The 19,409-nt window shown below is 36.1% G+C and overlaps 1 protein-coding gene across 3 annotated transcripts in view; it reads right to left on the bottom strand.

Annotated features, from left to right (window-relative positions):
* LOC138713870 (GTPase-activating Rap/Ran-GAP domain-like protein 3) overlaps window positions 1-19,409 on the bottom strand; it is an 878,969-nt gene that overhangs the window by 612,312 nt on the left and 247,248 nt on the right. For 2 of the 3 annotated variants that reach the window (XM_069846337.1, XM_069846338.1), the window contains exon 2: window positions 7,049-9,321. In XM_069846337.1, the coding sequence (XP_069702438.1) occupies window positions 7,049-7,332 (284 nt within the window). In that variant the 5' untranslated portion in view covers window positions 7,333-9,321. Of the gene's footprint in view, window positions 1-2,866; window positions 2,987-7,048; window positions 9,322-19,409 lie in introns of those variants that run through there. The other variant, XM_069846343.1, reaches the window with a different exon arrangement.

Here is a 19,409-nt window from a genome sequence, read left to right as displayed (position 1 = left end):
CCTACTATAATCCCTCCCGTGTTCTGAAAACAGTTGAAATAGATGTTGAACAGGGTAGTTTGTAAAAGGCATCCTTGACGTATTCCTTTCCGTATCTCGCTTCTTTCTTACATTTCTTCTCATATCCTGACTTTAACTCGTTACTTCATATAAAGATTACTGAACAGCCTCCTCTCTTTCCAATCTACACCTATTTTCTTCACGATCCCCACAAGTTTCTTCCAATTCACTTTGTCAAATGCCTTTTCCCAGTCCACAAATAACTATATACACTTTTTATTCTTCTCTAATTTTCTTACAGTTGACAATAATTAGAAACTGGCACATAAAGTCTTTATTATTGTTTTAAAACAAATGATTAAGTTAATAATAATTGTGATTATAATTTTACATTAATCAACAACTGATTGCGTCAAAGATCTCGATATTGTGATGTACAGAATATTTTTATTTCCATAAAACTGTTGACTTCATGCTAATTGAAAGTGGTTCTAATTCAAACCACAACTTCTTCTTTCCCGTCATCAAAGCAAGTAGGATGAATTAAATTAAGATTGATAATGCATTGTGTTATGCAGAAATGACGGTACGCACACGATTTGAAAACATGATCTCTAACATAGAGCAGTCCACACCTGTGGAGTAACGGTCAGCGCGTCTGGCCGCGAAACCAGGTGGCCCGGGTTCGAATCCCGGTCGGGGCAAGTTACCTGGTTGAGGTTTTTTCCGAGGTTTTCCCTCAACCCAATACGAGCAAATGCCGGGTAACTTTCGGTGATGGACCCCGGACTCATTTCACTGGCATTATCACCTTCATTTCATTTAGACGCTAAATAACCTAGATGTTGATACAGCGTCGTAAAATAACGCAATAAAATAAAGACATACAGCAACAGGACAGCAGTGTCCTATGTAAAGAGAGGGGAACGTATAGGTTTAAAAAATTAAATGCTGAGTGGAGGTATTTTGTATGTTCAGTTCGTATCCTCGATCCACGAAATTTTCCCCTCTCTTTCGCTGACTCGCTGGTGCAAAATGGTTATAAACTGGCATAGACAGACTACCTCTATCACCATCGTTGAGCACTGTCTACTCGCCCGTAGCCCTGGAAATGGGTCCTTACCCATCGGACCCGAGAGACATGCATCGTGTCCCAATTCCCTAAAGCGAGATCAACTCAAGGGAGTCCGCACCCATTACGGAGAGAATTATAGTAGGGTAAGGTTGCCTATATCGCACCACTTTAGCATTTATAATTTTTATTGAACAATACAGTTTTTTCTGCATTCCTTTATAGAGATACTTTCCCAGAACATTTACCTTTCATGCAAATAAGAATCATTGAATTTGATTTAATATTTTTTAATTAAAATGACATTTTCGAAACACTTGTCAGTGGTGCCATTTAGGCAACTAGTTTCCTAAATAGCACCCATAGTTTCTTAAATCGCACCTCTTTATCTGCAGGGAACAGTATGAAGGAAAGTTTTCAATATTGAACATATTGAACAGTATTTAATATGAATAATGTAATAAATGCAAATTACAAGTATATTGAAATTAATGAAAGAGAGTAACACATCTTCAAATGAAATTGAAACAGTAGAGCATAAAATTACCTAACATTTAAACTGTCTGAGTGCGTTTTTTGTTGTTACACATTTGCCGTGTGCTTCACCAGACAGTTCAGACTGTAAACTGCGTCACCTTTTCTCCACGATTATCTCGAAGCCACCTAAGAACTGCTTCACGATTTAGCTGTCTGAAATGGTTTGGAGATAGAAACATCTAAAGGCTGGGCCTCTGAGTATTATGACGAGGAAGCTGAAACAGGAGCATACCATTTTCCCGAGATAATCTAGCTTCTAAATTTTTGGAATGGGTCGTATAGGTGGACATATAGAAGCAGCACTTTTTTCTGTGACAGGTTTGAGTGGAAAATAAAATGTTTGAGCTATTCGACAAATAGTTCACTGTTGATGTAATCTGAATCAGAGCAAACAAATAACGATCCTGGAGGAGCACCAGCTGATAATGTAGGATACACTGTTTGACGTTTAAAAATTATCATAGGTGGCACAAAATAACTGGTGCGCTTGTACAACACACACTTGTTGTATTAACGCCCTTTTCACCACTTGATATTGCACCTACCTGATGCATTCCTCGTTCAGTTAACATTTTTGGGCCTTCTTTTGTACGACTAGAATTGCTACAGTTGCTCATATCGCTCCGGTGCGAATTAGGCACCTACAAAGTGGTGCGAATTGAGAAACTACGTCATAAGTTATTATTTCCTTCATTCTAGCCTATAGTCACCACATGTTCGAAAATCCTACTAAGTTAAATGTTCTTTAATATTTCTTTAAACCAATAACATCTTAAGATTATGAATTCCTTTGCATACAAATCCGTTATTTAGTTACAAAATGTTAGCTAAATATACATCCACCTGAGCGATTATATTAGATACAATATCATCACGTTGCTGACACAAAGAAGTGGCAGAAATCAAGTGACATGGTGGAAGTTCATATGGTAGATTGTAACAATACCACTAGATGCCGCACTACTACAGTAACTTGTTTCAATTTAGCAGTGGTGCCATTTAGGAAGCGGTGCGATTTATGCTACTCTACCCTATTGCCATTAGACTAAGAATATTACCCATATTATTATTATTATTATTATTATTATTATTATTATTATTATTATTATTATTATTATTATTATTATTATTATTATTATTATTTTATCGACCCAAAAGTGCAAATACCAAAAGTTTCTCATGACCTTTCTTTTCTACTTTCAATTTATAAAAATTAGATACAACTGTCATCGATATTTGAGTACGAAATCGTCTTACCTTGAATATTCTGAAAAGTAATTGGATTCTTCAAGCAGACATTCTTCACAAAAATTCTGGTCTTCAATTTCCACGACTTCGGACATTGAAAGCAAGAGATTCCTTAACGAGCACTGAACAAAACGGATCCCAGAGGAAGAAGAGCAATCTTTAAGAAGTTAAATTTTTCCTTCCGTTTGGCAAGGTATATAATTATCAGTCCATCACGTGCAGAAGGAAAACAAACACTAATTCAATTCGGCGCTTTGAGCTAATTCTGTTCATTCACGCTTCACTCATTCTGACCACAAACTTGTTGTTGCTGATCTAATTTCGTTCCGCAATTAGCTGACATGAATAAGTGTGACTGCTATGAGCTTAAAGATATGATTACGGATCCTTTAAAGTATTCAATGAATAACTACAGTAACTACTACATTTGTTCTACAGTGTGTACAATAGCACAATCTAATTTCTCGTCCAGTCAAATCACGTATTACGCAATGTATGGCGAAGAAACAAATCCCGTCCACACCTGAGGAGTAACGGTCAGGGCGTCTGGCTGCGAAACCAGGTGGCCCGGGTTAGAATCCCGATCGGGGCAAGTTACCTGGTTGAGGTTTTTTCCGGGGTTTTCCCTCAACCCAATACGAGCAAATGCTGGGTAACTTTCGGTGCTGGACCCCGGACTCATTTCACCGGCATTATCACCTTCATATCATTCAGACGCAAATAACCTAGATATTGATACAGCGTCGTAAAATAACCCAATTAAAAAAAAAAAGAAACAAATCCCCTGGACTTAGTCGAAATAAGAATATGAGCATAAAAATAAGTAAATAAAACATACAAATGGCTTTTAAGGAACCCGGAGGTTCATTGCCGCCCTCATATAACCCTGGCATCGTCTCTAATTTTTAATTATGTTTCATTTAACGACGCTCGCAAGTGTCGAGGTTATATCAGCATCGCCGATATGCCGGAATTTTGTCCCGAAGAACTTCTTTTACATGTCAGTAAATCTACTGAGCCCATGGGTTCCTTAACAAAATATGCTTCCACGAAGGTTATTTATCTGCTCTCTAATTTTGTCGGTCTAATTTAGAGACACTCTGTATAGGAGGAAGTATCAACTATCAGATGGCTGAAATACATCAGGCTTTGTAGTTTGAATTAATAGAAAATGCAATCAAACGATTTGTCTTCAGTTCTGGTGATTTCATAGAAATGATGGGTCCACATCTGTGGAGTAACGGCTAGCGCGTCTGGCCGCGAAACCAGGTGGCCCGGGTTCGATTCCCGGTTGGGACAAGTTATCTGGTTGAGGTTTTTCCGGGGTTTTCCCTAAACCCAATATGAGCAAATGCTAGGTAACTTTCAGTGCTGGACCCCAGACTCATTTCACCGGCATTATCACGTTGATCTCTCATTCAGACGCTAAATAACCTAAGCTGTTGATACAGCGTCGTAAAATATCCTACTAAAAAAAAAAAATGTATAGAAACGATGGACACTATGATGTAATTTCCACGTGGGTTATTTCCTACTACAGCCGTGGGACTGAAGCCGGATGGTCTATGGGGAGTCTATGGCATCAACCCCTTTGATTTGATTACCCCCCTTTGATTTGATTACCTGGTTGGGTTTTTCCGAGGTTTCCCCAAACAAAAGGCAAATGCCGTGTAATATTTTGGCGAATCCTTGGACCTCACCTCATCTCACTACATCTCGCCAAAATATTGTAAAACATTGCACAAAATTGTAAAAATTGTAGAAAATTACTAAATTGTAAAACTATAAAAATTTGTAAAAATTGTAATTGTAATATTGTAAAATTTTGACTTGTTCCACATCTTAAAGCTTCATTGCTCATGTAAGATCTATGGAATAAAATAAATGAATGAATGAATGAATGAATGAATGAATGAATGAATGAATGAATGAATGAAGTGTGAACGTGAATTTTTGGGAGTCAAGGGGTCATAGCCCCCTATTTTTTTGTAAAATTAGTATAAATTACATTGCTGTAGTTTTCATAAAATTAAGAAAAACCGCGACTAAATTACATTAATAACCAATATATCCACTATATAGCTTATAAAAACGTTCCTTCCATCGATTCGAGGAAATTACGCAGTTGGTAATCAATCGCTACAACAACTGACGAAGGTTCTGAAACTCGTTTAAGAAACAGTACTTAGATAACAATGCTATATATAGGAGGAAGTATAAAATATCAGGTGGCTGAAATACATCAGGCTTTGTAGTTTCACTTCATAGAATATTCAATCAAGCGATTTGTCTTCAGTTCGGGTGACTTCATAGAAACGATGGAAATTATTATGTAATTTCCACGTGGGTTATTTCGTACTACCAATGTGTGAACGTGAATTTTTGGGAGTCAAGGTGGCGTAGCCCCCTAAAATTTTGAAAATATGTATACATGGCTGTGGTTTTCATAAAATTAAGAATAAAAAACCGCGACTAAATTACATTAATAACCAATATAGCCATTGTATAGCTTATAAAAACGTTCGCGACGTCATCAGTAACTTCATGCCCTTCCATCGATTCTAGGAAATTACACAGTTAGTAATCAATCGCTACAACAACTGACGAAGGTTCTGAAACTCGTTTAAGAAACAGTACTTAGATAACAATGCTATATATAGGAGGAAGTTTATAAAATATCAGGTGGCTGAAATATACCAGGCTTTTTAGTTTCACTTCATAGAAAATTCATCAAACGATTTGTCTATTCAGTTCGGATGATTTCATAGAAACGATAGAAACTATGATGTAATTTCCACGTAGGTTATTCTCTACTATCGATGTGTGAACGTGAATTTTTGGGAGTCCAGGGGGCGTAGCCCCCTAAAATTTTGTAAATTTGTATATATGGCTGTAGTTTTCATAAAATTAAGAAAAAACCGCGATTATATTACATTCATCCCATATAGAGAGTGATTCACGAGGAAAGGTAAAAAATTATGATACGATATCTTAGGCCATTTTGAGTAAAAAAGTTCACATGAACATAGGTCCGTTTTCGAACGATGGCGGAGCTAGATGCATTTTTTTTTTGGTAAAACGTCTCGCCCCAATGTGAATCAGACGTTACCATATGCTGCTGACGTGAGACAAAATCACCGATGAATGACGTAACATTGGAATCTGTATTGTGAGCGATGTAGATAAGAGAAGAGAAACAAACCGGGTGGTGGGGTATTACAAATGTCACAACAAATACGCTATCACTTATCGGTTCACAGCAGTTCAGTCAGCTACCTACAGTACAGTAGTTATACAGGTACAGTTATCGGAAGTGTTAAGTTGTGTTTTTTCAAGATGCCTTATAAATTTTCTACTACAGAATACGCTGATATTGTGTATGTTTATGGTTTGTGCGATGGAAGTTCCTTGCATGCCGTCGCTGAATATGAACGACGCTTTCCGAACAGAAGGGTACCATATCGAAGAGTACTTACTGTCTATGGGGTTGGATGAAAGACTTGGTATAGCAAAGGAACGAGGAAACGGGAGAAGCGCTAATCGACCTATTTTGGATGCGGCATAAAGACAGCCACGTGCAACTCTCCCGAGCAACCAGCGCGATTCACGCCCGAGCGCAACAGTGCATTGAAGCAGGAGGAGGTACCTTTGAAAACGCGCGAAAACATCGACCCCACTTCAAGAATATTAGGTGTGTATGCATACGTGAATATAAACTTTAAATTTGTCCCCTATCTGTCTCTAAATACGAGTTAGTACAATGGAATCTCAGAAGTTTTTGTGAAATCAAAGAGCCATATCTCCGTAACCGTTCGAAAATGGACCTATATTCACATGAACTGTTTCACTCAGAATGACTTCAGAATTCACATTCTTAATTTTTTACCTTTCCTCGTGAATCACTCTGTATATCCAGTATATAGCTTATAAAACGTTCGCGACGTCATCCATCGATTCTAGGAAATTACGCAGTTGGTAATGAATCGCTACACTTTAGTGAGATAATTCAAGTACCTCATGGCACTAATTGATTGAATATTATAAAAATTAAAGTAATTAAATTCAGTATAAAACTATAATCTTTAGTATTCTTGTCGGGGTTTGAAACGTACAACAGATTTCATCAATGGGGAAAACATTCATCGTACTTTTTGAACAAGTTCAGTTTGAAACTGTAATGAGGCTACTCACCCATGCGGGAAGCTGAGCGGGACGGAGTGCACCACTCGCAGGGGCTCTTTCATCATGTGGCTGAGGTTGAACCCCGGCACCAGCTCTTTCTTGCGCGTGGAGCGTCTCCGCGCATGCGTGGTGAACACACGGCGAAGCTTGCCCTCGCGGGGCGTTTGGCGGGCGACCTCCTCCTTGTCCAGGGCTGTCAGGTCCAGGGACGACCCTGACTTGCACATGGACGTCTTCTTGGGTACCAGCAGCGTGTTGCGAGACATGAAGCAAGGGTAACACTCACGCGACATGTGACGTCACAAGCATGGCCGACAGGCTGCAGCTATTCTAAATGTGGCGGTTTTACGGCCATTTACCATTTATATACGCTTAGAAGTCATATCGGCAGCTAGTTCGCAAAAAAACGAAGCACAGATTTCTTCGAAATAAACACAGAATTTGTCTGCAGAATCAATGTTTGAAATTCAATATAAAAAAACACGTCGTGAAGCACACTTTTATAATTTGAAATCAAAAGGTTGAATTTGATAAAGCCACATTTTTGGTGACCACACTTAATACACAGAAATCACAATCATTATTTCTAGTTAATATTCAGAAAGAAAGTTCAAGAAATTCTAATTGCCTTTTCCAGAATTTTGTATTCTTAATATATTATCGTATGTCATAAATGTAGGATTGTCACAGCTCAATTAATTCCCAAATATGTATTAATTTGCACTGCAAGTAGATGACGGAAGTTTCTTAGAATTTTTGTAAAAAATCACGTCACATATGAATTAATCATTTGGCCATTTGAATGTCAGTCAATTCCGTAAAAATATCAACATACAAGTGAAAGTTTACACCATGAATTTTGTAGATTTATCAAAGGTAACACTGAACCATTAAACACATTATTCTTCCTCACTAAACATGTATTGATTTGCTGTTCACTTACATAAAATTGAGCTTAAGGTTTCAATTGAAATGTAAAATAACTTCATCACCTGTCAGAACATAGAAAATTACAAAATTTCCTACGGTATCTCAGTACACAAAAATTTGGTCCCATTTTATCCTATTATCACAGACTTTTTTTGAAAACCACTGAGTTAAAGAGCATAATCATTGACAATTTTAATTTAAAACTTTCAATTTTCAGTTATGTGTAGATGATTAATTTTATATTCACACGAAAAGTTCATTTAATCTTGTTGAATTCAAATATGTCATGCAGAATATGAAATAGTTTCTCTTATAAACATAACGCTGTTCAGCCGATTTCAGAGTCTCGGTTCGTTACTTGCTTTTCTCTCGTATAACGCGATTAAATTCAGCGTTTCTTCAAGCACTTAAAACTTTTGTTTTTCACTGTCACAATGTCTATTTAAGATCAATGTTTTACATTCAAATTTATCTCTTCTGACAACGAAAACATTGAGAACTACACAAAACAAAGCACAACTCCGAGAATATTATGCAGTATTGACTAAAAGTGTAGCACTGACCTCGCTTTTCCATTAAGTATCTTGATATGTGCTCATAAAACCTTTAGTTACGGGAAATTAACACCGAACAATGTTAATAAAGTTGACGTAAGAATAAAGATCTGATGATCACAACTGTTACGGTTATGTTATTAAAACACTGCATCTTATGTCTTCATAAAGTCAATGCTTACGGGCACACTTAGAATTTCGAGAGGTAGACATAACATAAAACATCAAACTTCAAAAGTTATCTCTAGTATCTGCATAAATTGCAAATCTCGTGTAGAATATCATAAAATGAGTTAAAGTAAATTATTTTTAAAATAAACTTTGTAGTCATGTAGTCTATTTATTATATACTACAATTACGGAAAGAATTTCCGATATCTTGGAAAGTCAAGTTATTATTCAATTTATGACCTTCTTTTCGTATTAGATAAGATTTCACAAATATTGACATTAGTTCGTAGAAATATCACATATTTTCAATATTTGATTTAATACATTCACAGCAATTTTAAGAATGATAAAGTCAGTTACCTGACAATAATTTAAAAAGATTCTTAACAGATACGAAAGTAGAAGTGGTGAAGAATACATATAGGAATTATAATTCACTGCATCTTTGAGCGTTTGAAACTGTAGCTGTCTTCTTCTGTTGTCACCAGATGTAGCTGAGGGAGGTGTTTAAGTTTACACTTCTGGTGTAGGTGGCAGCAGCTGTTGATTGTTGTGCTACGTCACATTTTCTGTCTTGCTCCTTCGGTATTCATAACTTTCTTATCTCCTGCTTCCTTTTTGTGAAACCTGCAACAAGTGTTTCTACAGAGTGGGGATTTCCGGCAACATTCAACAAAGAGCTTACGTCAAAACCACGAAATACTTGGACAAGGTTTCGGGCGAAACGCCTGATAAAGAGAGAGATAAGCCAAAAGATAATGTCACTCATATTCTTGTAAGATGGTACCAGAGTGTATCAAAAGTAGCAAATGGTATTGTAAAAATGTACAGCGACATTTTATTTTTACTAAAATTTCTAATATTAACCTGGCTATACCTTTGCATTAACGGTTGAGAACCGGAAACACCGTTTGCTACCCCCTTCCACGACTGGAGTTCGATGATACTGGCGTAATATACAAACAAATCACTTTACTAGGTATAGGAGGGAAGAAAAGTAGTTCATCCATTTACGTAAACTAGGAAATATCGCAATTTTGAATTTGATAATTCTCATTAGGTTTTTGTTTAATCAAAATACAGTACAGTATTAACAGTAAGTATTTTTACTCACGAACTGAGTTATCCATTCGGACGTATTCATTATGCAGTGTATCGATATAATATAGAGAATGAAGTTAAATTGAAAAATAATCATAATATGGATATTTAAACACATTTTTGAAAATGGTGGCCGTTCATTTCGATACAGGCTTCAGTTCTTTTGTGCATAGTATCGCACTATAGACTATCGCATCTAATTCCAATTACCAGTTTCGTTCTTCGTACTAATAACTCATGTTGAAATAATTCTGTACCTACTCTATGAAAGAGTAGGCCTACCTTACGTACTGTAAATTCAATCTTTACTTCTGTCCGACCCGCACAGATAAAATTACTCAGACATGCTATCTACTTCCGTCCAAGTGGTTATGCCGCAGGATCGTAGAAAGGAAGGAAATCACGTGACAGTCAATTATTTAACGAGGCCCTTTTATTTAAGTTATTTTAAACAGTCGTATAATTTTACGTACACGTCCAATTACTAACAGAAACTAATGTTTTCAGAAAAGAACTAAGACAGCCCAGCCACTAACTTTTACAGAGGGGCGAGCAGAAGCAGGTGGGTGGAATAGGGATGCGACGTAGGCAAACGCACGGCAGTAACTGTGCGAAAATATGATTCAATATTGAAAGCTCTTTCGTTACTGGAAAATGCGAACATATTTTTGGAACGTACTATACTTATTCAGTACAGTTTACTATACGCGGCCTTGGTTCTGTGTGGAGGACAGTTGGAACTTCATTAGAAGAAGGGGTGGGAGTGAAGTACATTAAAAAAACTCAGGTACAATAAAAATTGAAGTAAAAATAAAATGATGTTCCTGTATAAACAGTAATAATATATTGAAAATCTGGTTCACTTCAGTTAGCAACTTCTTATATATTTGATAAGGTTAACATTTGAGAATAATGTTTATTAAACATTTAAAAATTTGAACAGAAATACAAAATGAAATCCTATAAAAGCACACATTAAAGATTTTCAAATATATTGACATCTAGCTGTATCCAGTATATTATATTACAAAGACTACTTTGTTTATATGACTCATTCCACTTTCGGCCAATGAAATGTAATGAAATTTTGAATTCCAACTAATCACAGTCACAAATCGCGATAATTTCTCCAGCTTGATTTATCACTTTCAATTTATGGTATGATCGTTCTTTTGTTTAGTCAGTGTCGCCAACTGATTCCACGTAAATCGATGAGCATGAATCCATTGTAAGTGCGAAATCCTACTTCCACATCTACATCTTCTAATTCCATGTCCATTGTATCTAAAGAAAATGACACTCCTTCATAACAATTGTCCATTTAATTAATGTACTAATCAGGTTATCTGTAATTATACTATAAAATGTTTAAATTAAATTATGATTTCAGCAGATAATGAAAACGTATTTCTGTTATAATAACAAGAGAAAAGCGCAGTACATGTAATTTACATTTTTTAAACCTGTATTTCACTTTACTGAATGCGCATTATTAATACATTTATAAAAATTATAGACATCAGCTAAAAGAATTTTGAGAGACCACAAGGGTCCTGAATACAATAAACATGTACAATATAATGTGATGTGATACATTAAAGAAAAAAGAAAGTTAATTGTTGAAGGCAAATATAAGTTGATTAATTGAAATAGAGATGATGATGTAATATTTGAAGAGAATCCTTGATAATATTTATAAGAATAGACATTACATAATCAAAAGGAATGTGAAGTTCCTTAAGATAATTCCACGTGAATTTTGTGATTGAACCTCTACTGCCAAACAGCAAACCAATGACGGACCATTGTTTAAGAGGGACGTTGTACTTTTGAGAAAGATACGGCAGACAAGGTTCATATATGGACTTCTTCTCAATATCAACTTCGGTGGCCTGATTTAGGTTTCTTTCGAAACGGATAGTAGGGTCAAGAACAAGAGCCCGTTTTAAGCGTCCGTTGATAGCAATAATGTCTGCCCGTCTAAAAGAACCATCTGATGATACACAATGTACTTCCTCATGAATCTCCCAATTTAAAGTTTTTAACGATGTCGCCAAAGCATGTCGTACACGATGATGTCTAGCATTGATCAGCAGCTCGCCTTTGGGGCATTGTCCAAGCACGTGTCCAAGTGTTTCAAGCTCACTACAGTCTGGATGACGGCAGCGGGTTGTGCTTAGAGTTCTGCTCGGTATTGCGCGAACCGCCGAAATATTGCTTGACATTTTTAAAGCATTGGTCCATTCTGAGGAAGATAAGCCCTTTCGATTGCTTACCCATGAGTTAGCCTTGGGGAGATCACTATAAACAATAACCCCTTTACCACGCAAGGTATGGTTTGTCCAAGTTTGGAATGCGTCATTTCTTAAGTGTTTACGAAATTTTACGACCTGACCAGTTGATAGCATCAATAGCTGTGATATTCAATTTTGACAGAGCAGAAGCTTTTTCGCTTACAAGGTCCCTAACATTGTGGAGATGGGAGTCATCAACACGAAGAAGAGTGTTACAGATATTTATGTGTTGCACATAAGCTTCCCAAGATGCTTTCATTAACGAAAGACCACGATATTTTTTAGGGGAGTAGAGCATTCCGTCTGGGCAGTCATGAGGAAGACCAATAAGCTCTTTGCATGCTCCTCTGGTAACTTTATCTAAATCATTAAGAAATTTGGTTTTGATTTGGTAGAGTGGAGCACACTGTAAGGGATAAGTAAGAGTGGGCCAGAGATATTGATTCATAATCGTGACCTTCTGATCAGGTTTTAATAAAGGGGAGGGACAGAGTTTAGAGATATTTTTACTGAAACCACATTTCAACAAATCCCATATTAAGAATTATGGAATGCACAAACTTTCGGGTAAATTTATTATTACGAACTGTATATTGATTATTTATTTATATACTGTAAAATTAAGGACGTCACTCGTTGTGTTCATTTTGAATTGAAATTAATAGTGAATTTCAAGGATCATTATTTAAATCCTATAAATTTATGTTTTCGTAGGTGATGATAGGAGGAAATTTTTCGAAAATCGAAAGCAGGCTAGGTGCAAAGAAATCTCAAAGAAACTACCGACAGGAAATCTAGCATAATTGTAAACCATGAAACATGATAACGCATTATAAAAACAATGAATTTATTACAATCCTTTTTGAAAATTACATGCCGCCACTGATGGACCTTTGACGGCCAGAGAATGTAAACAACTCTACGCGGAAGTCGATCATCCCCAATAGAAGTGGAGTGAGGCTGACGTCATATTTCCCCTACTTACGAGTTCTGCAGGCCTGGTATAGAATAAGATACCTCAGGCCACGTACCTATACAAGAGCATAATGGATGACGTGAATAAATTTCTAAGCTATCACATATGATACTGGACAGACGAGGTTAAATTTTAACGACTGGTAAGTAGCCTATATTCTTATGTAATCAGATATATTTAAGGGATAAAGCATATGAGAAAAAGTAATAATTTGTGAACTGATATATAATTCAATTCAATCTTTACGAAATATACAGGGTGTATCTAAATTCAATACTCAAAACTCTAGGTATGATACAAGAGGCGAAAACAAACTATTTTATTAAATGACCATCTATCAGAAACTAATTACTGAATGACAAAACCAGAAACTGTACCGGAAATCAAGAATACAGTTGTAATGTTACTTATGAAACTCATTCCTCGAAACCAGTAAAATAAACTCTGTAACGACGTTTTATTGCCTATTGTAAACGTACAAAGACTCCAGGCATGTGCTGTAGAACGTCAGCAACTACAAGCACCCGAACGACGAGCTCTTCCTTCGATTCCAGGCTCTTCAAGTGCCCTCCAATCACAAAAGTCAAGTGGATTGGACGCGGTGGACCCATCGGATGCCCTCCTCGTTTTCCCGACTTCACGCTATTCGACTTTTGTGTGTGGGAGCACTTGAAAAGCCTGGTGTACCAGACTCCAACTGAATCGAAGAAAGAGCTCGTCGCTCGGGTGCTTGCAGCTGCTGGCGCTATATATTTTTTATTATTATTATTATTATTTTAAAGTTAATACTGATTGTATATATGCATTCAATCTCTCTTTTTTACTTTATTATGTTTATTATTATTTTGAAGTTAATATTTGTATACCGATATGTATTTTTCTGTATGTGATTTGATCCTGGTTGAGTGGAAGGGAAGACCTGATGGCCTTAACTCTGCCAGGGAAAATAAAACTATTATTATTATTATTATTATTATTATTATTATTATTATTATTATTATTATTATTACAGCACATCCCTGGAGTCTGAACGTGTACGACATGTCGTTGCAGCACTTCTGAATAGTTTTTGTAAATGATTACAAATTGAAATGGTATTGAGGAATGAGTATCATATGTAATATTACAACTGAATTCTTTATTCCTTACAGTACAGTAAAGTTTATGGTATTTCCATTCAATAATTGATTTTCGAAGTTTGTTTTGATCACTTGTATCATCCCTAGAAGTTTGATTGATGAATTTAGATACACCCTGTATAAAGCATTATAAGTAGAACAGTATAACTCATATCATGTAAATTGTGCAGAAAATAGTTTATGTATATGAATTTGTTTACTGTAACTGTAATATTATTACATTTACTACAGTTTCAATTCTCTGGTGTGTAAAATTTGCTCATAGCAAACATTTCTAGACGTCTGTCACTCCCCCAAACTACAGGAGACGTAATGGACAAATGTTGTAAGTTATAGAGAATCACGAGATTCCAGAATGTTCTATAGGATTGTAGGTAATTGAAATGGTTTTGGAGCTGCAACGCGTAGGCTAAATCCTAATAAGCTATGAGAGTACTGTCAGCTATCAATTAAACGTTACGTCATAGTGTGTTGCGTAACTCTAAGTTAAAATATCTGACAAAACTAATTAACAGATGAAACGAGCATCGCCATATTATATGGGTGAATATATAGTAGAATATGAAAAAGCAAAAACGCACCTCCTAAAACAAAAATACATATCTTAAATTTAATTTTACAAATATTATTCAAAGGAAGCCGGTATCCTAGTTGTACCTCCATTTTTTTTTTTAGGTATTCTTTTACTTTCCAGAAATATCACTTTTGTTGACGTCGTACAAAATTTTGTCCAGTATACTTTTGAAAACATTAACTCCATATGTAGATGAAATTATTGAGGATCATCAGTGTGGTTTTAGGCGTAATAGAACAACTATTGATCAGATATTTTGTATTCGACAGACAATGGAGAAAAAATGGGAGTATAAGGGTACAGTGCATCAGTTATTCATAGATTTCAAAAAGGCATATGACTCGGTTAAGAGAGAAGTTTTATATGATATTCTTATTGAATTTGGTATTCCCAAGAAACTAGTTCGATTAATTAAAATGTGTCTCAGTGAAATGTACAGCAGAGTTCATATAGATCAGTTTCTGCCAGATGTGTGCTAAAGCAAGGAGATGCAATACTACCTTTACTTTTTAACTTTGCTCTAGAGTATGCCATTAGGAAAGTCCAGGATAACAGATAGGGTTTGGAATTGAACGGGTTACATCAGCTGCTTGTCTATGCGGATGACGTGAATATGTTAGGAGAAAATCCACAAACGATTAGGGAAAACACGGGAATTTTACTTGAAGCAAGTAAAGCGATAGGGTTGGAAGTAAATCCCGAAAAGACAAAGTATATGATTATGTCTCGTGACGAGAATTTTGTACGAAATGGAAATATAAAAATTGGAAATTTATCGTTTGAAGCGGTGGAAAAATTCAAATACCTGGGAGCAACAGTAACAAATATAAACGATACTCGGGAGGAAATTAAGCACAGACTAAATATGGGAAATGCCTATTATTATTCGGTTGAGAAGCTTTTATCATCCAGTCTGCTGTCAAAAAATCTGAAAGTTAGAATTCATAAAACAGTTATATTACCGGTTGTTCTGTATGGTTGTGAAGTTTGGACTCTCACTTTGAGAAAGGAACAGAGATTAAGGGTGTCTGAGAATAAAGTTCCCAGTAAAATATTTGGGGCTAAGACGGATGAAGTTACAGGAGAATGGAGAAAGTTACACAACATAGAACTGCACGCATTGTATTCTTCAGCTGACATAATTAGGAACATTAAATCCAGACGTTTGAGATGGGCAGGGCATGTAGCACGTATGGGCGAATCCAGAAATGCATATAGAGTGTTAGTTGGGAGGCCGGAGGGAAAAAGACCTTTGGGGAGGCCGAGACGTAGATGGGAAGATAATATTAAAATGGATTTGTGGGAGGTGGGATATGATGATAGAGAGTGGATTAATCTTGCACAGGATAGGAACTGATGGCGGGCTTATGTGTGGGCGGAAATGAACCTCCGGGTTCCTTAAAAACCAGTAAGTAAGTAGTAAGTAAGTAAGCAGTTCGGAAATATACTGACTGCACCTTGTAGGATATATTATGTTAATGTCACTTTCATACAAGTTGTTGTTTAGTCAACTGTCCAAAGACAGATCTGAACCTTACAAGTGATACCAAAAAGCACCACTTATGAGGCAATTAGGCCAGGAGTTAATGGAATAGGGTGGCCAGTTCCTTTCCCCCTCTATTGCATACATCGCCGATTAGCTAAATGTAACACTAATGAGACTTCAGAAGCATACAAACAATTGTTCTTCCTCTGAAATGTACTGTCTGATACTAGAGGCAGGCTACATATCAGCTAGAACTTCAATCAGAGGATTTTGATACAAGGTGAAACAATAGTTCAGAAACTGTGTTCAGTTTAAAAAAGTGACACTGCACTTTGGAATCCACGTCTTCAATTTAGTTTCCAATTTAAGATGAAGCAGAAAACCGTCCTTTAGACATCAATAAAATTTGTAACGCACCACGTGACTTGAATATGTACGACTTCGGCATTGTATGGAACTGTGATCCTTTGTGCTTACCCGGTAACTTTCTGGACTCTGAATAATGCAAAGGGCTTGCCGCGCAGTCGGGCATGGTTTCATATCCGCATCGTGCTAACTTTTTACGACGTCTTTCCTTCACTTAGCATGGCGATATCACTTTTTCTACTTTTCGTTTTAATCCCCTCGTCACGACGTTGCTTAATGCGATATGACGCCACAAGGCAAGGAGTAGACCTGCGTACACGCACAGGGAGGTACGCACTTCAGACTTGTCGTAACGATCGCTTTGTATAAACTTGTGATACTGATCAGCAGTTCGTAGGCCTGCTGCTGTTGTGAAAACTTCTGTATGCGTGCCATGCAAAGGTTACGTTCTTCAATAAGCAATTGTGATTAAGGGTCGTATTCATAGACGAGACTTTGGACCAAAGTTGACTTTGGACAGTACAAAGTCGCCATTTTCCTATTCACAGTCGACACTTTGACGAAATTAAACTTCGATCGTGACTTTACTTCGAAGTCGCCAAAAATCTAGACTTTGACTTTGACTTTCGTTCGTGGACATAAGAAAAATGGCTGATATTTGGGAAATTGTTATATTTGCCGAGAAGATTGGTAACATGCAGGAAATTATTGAAGCGCCTCATGTTTCTCGGGTATTATTAGACATGTACAAAACTCTATTAAATTCTATAGAGATAATGAATTCAAATCAAGGTACAGATTTGAAAAATGGACCGTATTAAATAATATCCACGATTCAACATGCACTGATGAATAATAGAATAATAAAGGAGGATTACCTGTTCCATTAATAATACTCTTATTCCACTTCGATATTCCTCTATGTGTATAATGATTAATGGTTTACTATTGATTTTGTATATTAATTGTATTCTTTATACGTCTTCACCAGTTCTAGTAGCATGTCTCTTTCATAATCTGTCTTTGGTGGCATCTTCTTATCTTTCACGTCTTCACAATTATTTTACATTGAATATATTATATATCGGCCTACTAATCAATTCATAATGAACAATGATTAAAATGCTGATTATATTGATTTTGTATATTTAATTGTATTCTTTATACGTCTTCACCAGTTCTAGTAGCATGTCTCTTTCATAATCTGTCTTTGGTGGCATCTTCTTATCTTTCACGTCTTCACAATTATTTTACATTGAATATATTATATATCGGCCTACTAATCAATTCATAATGAACAATGATTAAAATGCTGATTATATTGATTTTGTATATTTAATTGTATTCTTTATACGTCTTCACCAGTTCTAGTAGCATGTCTCTTTCATAATCTGTCATTGGTGGCATCTTCTTATCTTTCACGTCTTCACAATTATTTTACATTGAAATAATATTATATAATGCCGCAACAATCGCTTAACGTCTGCCGATGTTCAATTGTTTCACTGATTTGAGACTCAAAAGACGGCTTTTATTGTGGCAATGCCTACTCTATTTCAGCTATTCAATAATTTCATTAATTTAGAAGGCAGTGATTGTGATTGCCAACATTAGAACAAGATCGTCAAATCTCGAATTACAGAAGTGAAAGTCAAAGTCTCAGAAGTATTGTCTATGAAAAGGACTTTTAACAAAGTCAAACTTTACTACGAAAGTCGACTTTGGGAAGTCTTCAGCCAAAGTCTCGTTTATGAATACGACCCTTAGTTTTCTTGGTAATTCTACAGAAGTACTGGACTAAAGGAGGCACCATTTCTTCTTTAGCAATAAAATTGCGTACTATGAGTAGAATAGATTACTAAGGACTTTGTTTTAATTTCCGGCACCCAGTACTTTCCACACAATAACCTAGAACTGTTCACCTGTTGTGCGTAGCAATGAATATATTACCGCCACCATAATGGTACGTGATATGTAAAGACCTAGAAACAACATTTGGGCCACTAAACATTCGCAGTATATTATAACTGGAACTTGGAAAATTCAGGTGGCCCAAATTTTGTTTCTGGATCTCTACAAGGGCAATCAATAAGTTTTCGGACTGCCTTGAATGTAGGCAACATACAGGACATAGGAACCGTTTAATTAAGTTATGTAGAACCAGATAAGCGCCTGGAATCTACACTAAATGCTTCACTTGAAAGACAGAGAAGAAGACTATCCATAAGGCTTTTTTGAAGAGATTCCAGTGTGATACTTTTTTTTTTTGTTCTTGCGTTTGTGTTGTTTCTTTGTTTCTTGTAATTATGTTCTTTCCTTTTTTATTATTTTGTTAGTCAAGATAATACATTTCGATATTCTATTGTATATTCCTCATAGCTTTAGACCAGGTACTAAATACTCAACATCTGTAACACTTGTGTTTTAGCTTTTACCTTCTCTTTCAATATAATTTTAACTCTAAAAAGGAATCTCCCTAATTTATTCTGATAGCGAGAGTTGATATTAAAAACCGAAAACCGTCCATGCTATTGAAATACGCCAGAGGAATAAATAATTCCTTATTAGATTTTCTATCGATATGGACAAAAATGACGATCATACTCGCAATAGTCACCGAATCAGAGGCTGTTAAACATTGTGGGGGAAAAAACTTTTCTATGAGAAAATTAAATTTTCCACCAATACGGTATTGTAGTTCTTTTGTTACTTGTAACGTGAGCTATTCGCTCTAAAAATCTGCAAGATTATTTTACTTTCAACCTGTATTATTACTAGG

This window comes from Periplaneta americana, chromosome 14, assembly GCF_040183065.1.
Source record: "Periplaneta americana isolate PAMFEO1 chromosome 14, P.americana_PAMFEO1_priV1, whole genome shotgun sequence".
In the NCBI taxonomy this organism is placed as follows: Eukaryota; Metazoa; Arthropoda; class Insecta; order Blattodea; family Blattidae; genus Periplaneta; species Periplaneta americana.
The sequence above is the reverse complement of the archived record's forward strand: the minus strand, read 5'-3'. Positions and strand labels throughout refer to the sequence as shown.